General features: G+C 32.7%; 1 protein-coding gene across 3 annotated transcripts; it reads right to left on the bottom strand.

Moving 5' to 3' along the window:
- Nucleotides 1-836: 836 nt before the first annotated feature.
- Nucleotides 837-9,456, bottom strand: LOC108568730 (sodium- and chloride-dependent GABA transporter 2-like). 3 transcript variants are annotated; one of them, XR_001891305.1, is made up of 7 exons: nt 7,331-7,484; nt 7,088-7,217; nt 3,454-3,732; nt 2,247-3,397; nt 2,041-2,196; nt 1,296-1,977; nt 837-1,239 (listed from the first exon to the last, which is right to left on the bottom strand). XR_001891305.1 is itself a non-coding variant. In XM_017929983.1 (6 exons), exons 1-6 carry the CDS (start codon nt 9,217-9,219, stop codon nt 1,867-1,869), a joined length of 1,836 nt encoding a protein of 611 aa, XP_017785472.1. In that variant the 5' UTR covers nt 9,220-9,456; the 3' UTR covers nt 1,288-1,866. The 3 variants fall into 3 exon arrangements, 2 of the variants coding, with proteins under 2 accessions (XP_017785472.1, XP_017785462.1); XM_017929983.1 differs by lacking the exons at nt 837-1,239; nt 7,331-7,484 and adding an exon at nt 9,211-9,456 and having other exon boundaries at nt 1,288-1,977; XM_017929973.1 differs by lacking the exon at nt 837-1,239 and having other exon boundaries at nt 1,288-1,977.
- Nucleotides 9,457-9,981: the final 525 nt, after the last annotated feature.

Genomic DNA, 9,981 nt, shown 5'->3' on the forward strand with positions numbered 1-9,981 from the left:
GCAGGAAAAGGCAACAGACGTCGACAGAAATCAAGAGAGCAAAAGAGAAAGAGCGGCAGAGATCAGCAACATGTGGCATGCAGGAAATACAAGCGCCTTTGGAACTATTCACAAACTGCCGCCCGTAAATCTTCCGAACGCCCGGTCCCAAAGTTTACTCAAGACGGGGAAATAATTCGCATGAATTCGGCGGCTATGAATTATAATGGACGTGCGAAATGTCCCAGAAGCAACAGCATTTAGCCCTTAACATCATCACCACCACCACCACAATCTTCAGTTCATCCCTCACAATCCTTAGAACCTAAATTCAAAAGACAATACGTTAAAACGTACGACATTTTTTTTGATATCACAATTACGATCATATCCTTTTTTATGCACGAATTTTATACGGCCTAATTTTATCGCATTTCCGCCTCGTATTTCAAGCAGGATAATATAATTCCAACTGAATTATACACTAAACACAATTGCATAATAAATTATACCCCCAGTTTCGGGTTACTTTATCATTATTTCGAAGAGCATTACCATTAGTATTATTATTATCATCTTTTTGCATGTTTTATTTTTCCCGGCGACGCGCATCTCCGTGCAACCGTCCCATGATGAATAGTTGAGCATCTGTTAGAGCCGGGCTTTAGCTAATGGCCATCATCGCATGATGCATTATGATGCATCGCATTACCATAATTTATTTCAATGTCGCAACGAAGTTCGCATTATGAAAGACTGCCGAAGACTTCCATCATCGACACGCCACTAATTATCTATCTCTACCACATGAACATACATATCAATCAATTAAATAATAATTCTTCATCTACATTCAATTCAATTTTAAATTCTTTTTATTATGTTTAGGGTGTTACAGAGTTATTACATTAGTTAGTTTTGTGGCTTTTTGCGAGCTTAAGCTCTTTGAGCCATTACATTTTAGCGGTTAATAGAAATAGTTATATAAAAAAATAAATTCTTAATTAATTGTACAGAGTGTTAATAGTAGTTAATCATTATTTTTAAGGAATTTCGGGTTTATAGTGTCCAGAAAGGACAGTATGTCTGGGAAAGGGATTTTATTTTTAGGTCTTTTGCACAGTGAAGCTGTTGGTGGAGAAACAAAGAGGGATTTGGTGTGATGGTTGCGTGTGAAGATTCTGGTTGTCTGTCGCCCTTGTAGTGTGTTAATGTGATCTGTTATTGAAGGGAAGGATAATTCATCTACATCAAAAGTTACTGTAAGAAATAATTAATAAATTGGGAGAGTGTAAGTATAGAAATTGCTTTAATACTTGTAGTGTTTTATTGATTTTACGGAGAGAGTCTGTGATCAAAAGGTTCGAAGCGAACTTCGCGTACGCTCCTGGGAGGGTGATGGGTTTTCGATTGAAGAGCGTAATAAGTTTCTGTAATGAAGCGGACGTCAATGCAATTAGCATAAATCGAATGAAGCTGGTATTTTCCATCGTGTCCAATATGTGTATAGTTATATAAAATAGGATGTTGTATTATTAGTTTTCCCATCTTCGCTTAGGTCGTATACAGTTTGGGTGTATCATTGGTCTGATGGAAGCCTGATATAATCCCTGCGGTTTGTTTTCAGATTGAAACCGGGTTAATCCACTCCCTTCATCTTCCCAACATAAAACTGTGTTGATCTCAACATCAGCGTTTCTCAATCTGTGTCGAATTGATTTCAATTAAAAATTTAATGAAGTTGAGAGACGTTCTTCTACTTCGTATATAGAAAAAGAAACAAACAAAAATATTGTATTTACAAATATACAGAATAATTGTACATTTCAAAACAGATAAATAAATATAGTTTTTTTAAATTGGTTTGGGAAGAATTTGAGTATTCGTTTAAAATTTTTCGATCGGCGCTTCCAAGGTGTCGCTCAAAGTTTGGTTGCTTTCGGATTTGGAGGCTTGCGGTCCCCAGGCGTCTGTAGGTTGGAACCATTCCCATCCGGACTGGAAAGAGAAAATTAAAAAAAATCTGAGTGAATGTAGTTTGTGAGGGCACGTTTTAATTACGTATTTGTATTTGAATAGGGCGTAGATTGCGAACAAAGGTAAGGGGATTAAGGTGGCTACGCCCATCATGATTCCCAGCGAGTCGGCCCAAGGTGGAAACGTGTAGTCCTCGTACGAGGCTAAGGTGAACGTTGTCATTTGGAAGACGAAAACGCCCTGCAAGTTTAGTACATTAATTGGTATAGTGGATTGATGGGATGGATTACTAGTAAAGCGATTGGTGTGATGATGCACCAGCAAGTCCACCAGAACCATCTCGCCGGTTTGCGGAGCTCCATTCCCATCTCGGCGATGTTGTCCAGGAATCTGTTGCAGCCGTACGCCCAGGCGACGGATCCGACTTCGGCTAAACCGATCAAGAGGATGGCCCACGAAGCCGTGTTCCATTCCATCAAGGTGAAGATGAAGATGCCTCCGTTGCAGCACATGGGTAATCCCAGTAGGAAACAGCAGATGCATATGCCGAGCGTGACGAAGACTTGGCGTTTACGGAGGTGCGGCCATCTATCCAAGATCGTGGTACTGATTGCCTCGATTCCAGCGAATTGACTGCCCAAGCCTAAGATGAAGAGCATGAAGAAGAAAATCAAAGCCCAGACCGTCGGTACAGGTAATTGCAGCAGAGCTTCTGGATAAGCGACGAAAGCTAGACCGGGTCCGTCCGTCGCGACTTCGGCGACAGGAACGTCGAGTTTGAAGGCCAAGAACCCGAGCATGGAGAATATCGCGAATCCTGCGTAGATCGAGGTGAAAGCGTTCGCGGCCGCAACGATGATGGCATCTTTCAGGCAGTTATTCTTGAAATCGCTGTAAGACGATAGGGTGATCAGAGATCCGCAACCGATTCCAAAGGAGTAGAACGTTTGTGACGCTGCGTTTCCCCACATCTTCGCCTCCAAAAGCTTCTCCCAATCCGGTTTGATGTACAGAAGGATGCCGTCGACGGCTCCATCCAGAGTACATCCGACGATAACCAGGACGGTTAGCATGACGTACGGAAATAATGCGGTGAAGTAGACGGCTTTGCCGGAGCTCTTCACGCCCCTCACGACGCACATATATCCGATTATCCAAGCCAACAATAGGCACAACACGAGCTGCCACCGTAACCCGCCGAAGTTCTCCCAGCTCGCCTCGTCCGCGCCCAGCACGTAATTGTTGAAATACTCGTACGTGGCCAACTGTCTGTCCTTGATGACTTTGCTGAGATGCTCCGGAACGTCCCCTTCACCCTTGCAATAAGTCTTATTCAAATAACCACCGTTATTAGCGCAAATCACTTCGATCGACGTGCAAGTCTTGTTGTAGAACGTCTCGGTTTCTCCGCATTTCGAATCCTCAACCACACTGTAACACCCTACAAACCAAATCAATCAATCAATCAATCAATAAACGTACATTTCCACAACAAACCATTAGTATTGAATTCGTTACTGCAAGACCCGAAATCCAGCTCCGAAGTGAACGAAGCGAAGAAATAAAAGATCGTCCAAGCTATGATCACCATATAGTAAATGGTGACCAACGTGATCACCACCAACGTGCAGTATCCAATTCCGTTGAAGATCGGTGCGATCCTGGTGAAGGCTTCGTCAGGTCCCAAACCCGTGTACTGACCTAAAGCCAATTCCAGCAGGAAAATCGGCAATCCCATCACGATCAGCATGATGAAGTATGCAACCAGAAACGCACCTGCAAATGAAGATCTTCGGATTAGATAACATAAGATTATAGCCTTATCGGACACTTCGGATGTCATCCAGAAAGTGATTTAACAATACAGATCTTTATTACGTACGAAAAATCGGATCTTATCTAAACTACTTAATTGGCGTCGACGGATTACAATAGCCGCAGATTAAAGTCTATTGTATGCACAATTTCTGTTTTGCGGAATCTTGTAAATATTAGACGAACCAAAACAGTAATTAAGTGCGATTACGAAATTTTTTTTTTATTCACCATTTTGAGGATTTCGCACTTTGTAGACAAACAAAAACAATGATTAGAAGTATGATTAAGAAAGTGGAATTTATACTATACAATACAATAAGCATGAATAACAAAATTTTGATTCGTAATTTGTGTAACTAAATTATGATTAAGAAAACTTTCCCAAATTCCTGCTATGAGAAAATTACAATTTTAGACAAACTAAATTAACAACTAAACAGAATGCTTTCGCACTTATTTGTAAATATTATTATGAAAGCATTTGTGTTTTGATCAAGTCACTTTTTCTTGCAAACATTAGATAAACAAAAAAAAAACAATTATGATTACAAAAGCAACAAGATTAATTTTTGTTTGAATTGTGATGTTTTTTTCATAACAACAACAAAAATTATTTTCATCACGCAAAAGATAATAAACATAACAATTCAGATTTCGATACACACTAAAGATATAAATAGAAGACGTAACTGATAAATAATTACAAAAAATTTATATAACATTTTCTTTAAAATTACATAAATATTTATGTGTTTCGAATTGTGATTAAAATTGTTGTAATTTTTGTTCATATTAATAATGAATCTTTTGAAATCTTGTTGTTGCAATAATTCGTCTAAATTTTTTCTTAATTATTTTATCTTATCGATACTAATTTCAATAAATGTTTCATTAAATTATTATTATTTAATATTTCGTATGCTTACATTGTGTATACAAATTAATAAATGTTGTTTACTTCCATAAAATCAACGTACTTCGAGTTGTCAATAAAAAAAAATATATATATTAGATAAGAACAAAGTGTGGATTATTCGCACGCTTACTTTGTTTTCAAAACTGTTTGGAAGTAGATAGAGATAGAATTGCGTAAATGGGATTAAGCAAATATTTGTGACGTTTGTTAATACATAGACAAATAAATAATACGTTGATAATTAAAAATATATACAATTTTTAGGGGCGAATAATCCAATGAATTCTCCAATTATCGATAGCATTTGAAACTATTATTATTTGTTGTTTCCTAATAATTTAAAGCATTTATTTTAATTTGTAAAAGTAAATATAATGCAATATAATAAATAAATTAAAAAAATGTATAAGCGACAAACAACATTATTTGGTAATAAAACAACTATTGTAGTTGCTCCAAATTTCCATATTTTCTTATATAAATTCATTAATTACGTGAATAATTTCTTTATGTATTTATATAATAATTACAGAAAACAAATTATAATTATTTCTCTTCAAAAAATTAATAAATTTAATCAAAAATTTGTATTTCTATTTCACTAAATATTTAATTACAAACTTTCACTCAAAAAAAAACATGAAGAAATATACGTGTTTTCATTTAATCAAATCTACTTAAGTTGTGAGAAGTTAAGATAAGCTTAGATTAGATAAATAATCTAACCTTAATTTACTTAACTTAATAAAAAAAATCAAATCTAACCTAACCTAACCCAATCTAAACTTATATAACTAATCTAACCTTAACTTATTTAAATAAGAATGGTAATACAAGCAAATTAAAACAAAAACTTACCTAACCCAATATAAATCTAATATAATTTAACTGTAACCAAACCTAACCTTACTTTTTTTTTCATGGACAAAATCTTAATCTTCTTAACTAATTTAAAAGTTCTAATTCATGCATTTTTTGTTTCTTGACTTATTTTTTTAATTCCATCTATACTTAAAGCAAAACAAAAACTACCATTAACTAAGAACTGTAAACTAACCTAACCTAACCTAACCTTACTTTCTTACATGGACAAGAACTAAAACTTCTAAACTAATTTAAAAGTTCTAATTTATGCATTTTTTGTTTATTGACTTATTTTTGTAAATTCCATCTAAACTTAAAGCAAAACAAAAACTACCATTAACTAATAAATGTAAACTAACCTAACCTTACTTTCTTACATGGACAAGAACTAAAACTTCTAAACTAATTTAAAAGTTCTAATTCATCGTATTTTTTGTTTATTGACATATTTTTGTAAATTAAATCTAAACTTAAAGCAAAACAAACAAAACTAACCCAATCTAAATCAAATTTAATTTGACTTTAAGCCAAATTAACCTAAAATTACGTAAGTTAAGCTAATCTTACTTTTTCAAGTAGACAATAACTTACATTATTTATGAAATAAATGTAAACCAAGCTAATCCAAACTTTACTAACCCAATATAAACCTAATATACTTTAACCAAATTATCCTAAAACTTAGATAAAAACTAGAACTTTTGAACTAATTTATAACTTTTGATTGATTACATTTTTTCTTTATTTACATATACAAACGATTATTTCAAAAACGAATAGTTATGTAAAATTCTAAGTTACAAGGTTACAATTTGTTGGAACATCATTAATTTTTATTGTTTTTCTTTTATTGCATCTGGAGAGAGTAAATAAATAGAGTGACGAAAAAAAAGATGAGATAAATAAATAAATATTACATTACGAAATTTTTTTTTGTGAATACAATCTGGAGGAGATTGTAGGCGGCGGCGGCGTCTCTCGTTATCGTTCGATCGAGATTCGGTATCGAACGTTACTTTCGTGCGATTATCTGGCACTTGAAACGCGAAACAACAATAAGTGTAAGTGTAATAAAATGAAATATAAAAGGGACGAACGAAGAAATATGTTAGCTATTAACGCGCGAGAAGACTTCCTCCTGTGATATAAAAGAAAAAGAGCGCGCACACGCGAAAGAGATAATATCGAAAAAGTTTTTAATGCAAGTTTCCGCCGAGTTTTGATTTATCCGACGGCCCGGAGATGATGTAATAAAAGGGATATAATGTAAGGATAATGTCTGGATCGGTTGTAGGAAGGAGCGAGAAGAAGGGCCAATATTGCGGACGACCGTCGATAAATCAAGGGGTTTAAACAGAAGCCGATTTATCAGAAGCGATACCAGACTTTTTAATGGCGTTATTATTTCCCCTCGATACATTACAATATTGCATTATCTTATCGTTTCATCGCGAATTATTTTATTTATTTTTTATTTTTTTTCTGAAATTGTTGTTTGCTCTAATTGAATCTGATTTCTGTAAGGAAACTCACCTCCTCCATTCTGGTAGCAGAGGTAGGGAAACCTCCAGACATTTCCAAGGCCAACCGCGTATCCGAGGCACGAAAGGACGAATTCCAAGGGTTTGTTCCAGCTCGCTCTTTCCGGCACGACTCCATCCGACTAATAAACAAATTTACATCCATATTATTAACACATTTTTTTATACTGCAAGCAATGCAGCTCTTATCTACATTAATATTAAGCAATCGTCTAATCAGATAAAGTCGCCATACCTGTCCCATATTCTACAATTTCTGTTTCAATAAATTCCTCAATCCCCAATCAACCTTACTAGCTAGACCACCTACGACCGACTGAACCGATACACAATAATTTCAGCACATTAAACACATTTTTTTTTGTTCATTATTATTAAATTCTTTATATTACATTTTTCGTGATAAAGAATATATATATATATATATAAAAAAAAGATAATACAGGTAGATAATGATGCGAAGATTTAATGAGATAAACTTTAATTACGAATAGTTGCCGCACTTCACGCGAACACACACTTTGCTTTTGATTATTGTCAGATTCCTGAGATTGCAGATATCTATCGGCAAATAGTAGGAATTGTTTTAATCTTAATTTTATTTTTGTTGTTACCAAACGCGTTCATGTTTCTCAGACGATTGCATTTCCTGCAGTTCCACCGCTCGTTTTATCTTTATTAGTTTGTTAATTCGCTAATGGTCACAGATTACATTTTGCATGCTTGCGTTTTCATCTCCTTGACATTCGCTTGCAAATAATGGTTTGTTTGTAGTCAAATGCGCGATACTTGCCAAGTAATTTATCAATTGTTAATCATCAAGTATTTATTTAATTACTTGTTTCCTCATGTGTAAAAAGATTAATGAAATTTGGCTTGATAATTTACATTTGAAAAGAAGTCGTGATAACAAGAGAAATCAAGGTTTCTTTTGTTAAAGAACATTTAATTACTATTAAATACAAAGAACATTAAATTCAAAGAATTCTCAAAAATCCTTAAGTCAAAAGATTGTATAATTAATATGTATATTTGTTAGGTCTACCACTTTCCTCTTAATTATTACAAATCATATTTCACAAATATACAAACTTTGATACTTGTACGTGATTATTTAGTATAAATATTCCGAAGAACGGTTATACATTAAATCGTTTTTTATTGAATCATAAAACTTAGATAAAGAAACGGTTGTATTTTGAAATGTACACATTTTTTTGTCTTATATAATTTAGTCTTAGTGAAAACATGGTCTTACTTGGAAAAACCCTTGCTTCGTAATTATTAACTTAAGAAGAGAAAGTAACTTTTAGTTAATAATGCATGAGATCAACTTTTGTGTAGTTGACTTCTCAATAAAAACTCTGATGTGTATAATAAAACTAATTAAGAATATTGCATTCAATAATCATAAGACTCCACAACGATTTAACTACGAGATAATCCAGAGATTTTTAAACCCGGGACACGAGAAGATGTGAAAATTTAAACTAACAGTTTTTTTTTCTGTAATTTATGTACAATTTTAGAATACATTTGTGATTAATTTAGTCAATATTAGAAGTAAAAAAAAAGTAAGCAAATCCTGTTCTACGAAATCCTAATGACGTGTAGAAACAGCACATTTTTTGATTGGGATTTTCCATCAATTGATGGAAATACTTGGAAATTTCATAAATATTTCATAAACCTCTGATTTATGTTTGTTTGTAAACTATGTGGATAAAACTATATTGCATCATTATATACGTCAAAGTATTGAATTGAATTAAGATAAAATTAAATTAAATTTATTAAGCATAGTTACATTATTGCAAAGGAATCGAGTTCAATTCGAAACCAATTTGAGTTCAATTTAAAATAAATAAATAATTGAAATAAAGCTTTGAATCATAAATGATTTAATTATTTATTTATTTGCGGTGAAAATTAATTAAATTAAAATTAATGGATTTTCAGTTTGTAATTAAATTAATTAAATCAATTATTGATGACAATTTTCGAATTACTTATTGATCATATCATCAACAATGAACATTTTAAAGTTATTTTAAATAATTTATTTCAAAGAAAAAATGTAAGAAATAAGTGAAAAAAAAAGAACTAAAAACTTACCTGAACCATTGTATTAAGAAATTAAAAAATATGTGTGCACGTAAAAGCCGATGAGGAAAAAATGATGATTATTATTAAATTTTTATCATCATATTTTCAAACTTGTATTCTCCATTGTTTATTGTCTATTTTGTAGTTATCCGCTTATCAGAACGCTTTGCTAATGAGTCTCTAAACAACCATAGAAAGTGACCAATAATTATTACGGTGTATCTCTGATCACCGTTACTTATCGTATATTCCGGATGACTAATCGCTCTCTTAACCATCGTTCCGTTCAAACAATGTAGAATTTCGACTTTGCCGCGACTCACGAAAAAAAAAATAAAAAGTATAGAAAAGTTTCCACTATAAAAACTTAATAATTTTTTGCAAATTCGACTCGATTGTAGTAAATCAATCACTTTTTTTTTATGTACGTTCTTACGTACACGATTTATGATAACGGTTAGTTATCTAAACAAAAAAAAACAACTTATAACTACTCGTTTTTTTTTATTATCAAAACGTAATCGCACATGCCATGAAATTATTCATATTCAATCATAGTTTTATTGCTTTGAAATAATTATATAACACTTTATTTTGTTCACTAATTGAATAATTGTATGTGTTTTTAACTAAAGTCTAAAAAATGTCACTAAAATTTGTTACTTTTTCGATCATTTTTATAAAATGTAGTTTTATATGATCATTTTATTCAGCTTGAAATAATTTTATAAACCCTTATTTCATGCTCTCATTTACAATTAAATTATAATAATTATAAGT

The sequence above is a fragment of the Nicrophorus vespilloides genome, unplaced genomic scaffold, assembly GCF_001412225.1.
Source record: "Nicrophorus vespilloides isolate i.1.1-1 unplaced genomic scaffold, Nicve_v1.0, whole genome shotgun sequence".
NCBI lineage: Eukaryota > Metazoa > Arthropoda > Insecta > Coleoptera > Silphidae > Nicrophorus > Nicrophorus vespilloides.

Coding starts and splice junctions, on each gene's coding strand:
- LOC108568730 (XM_017929983.1), bottom strand. Junction 3,398..3,453: donor TAACGAATTCAATACTAATG/GTTTGTTGTGGA, acceptor TTTGGTTTGTAG/GGTGTTACAGTGTGGTTGAG. Junction 2,197..2,246: donor TCACACCAATCGCTTTACTA/GTAATCCATCCC, acceptor CTAAACTTGCAG/GGCGTTTTCGTCTTCCAAAT.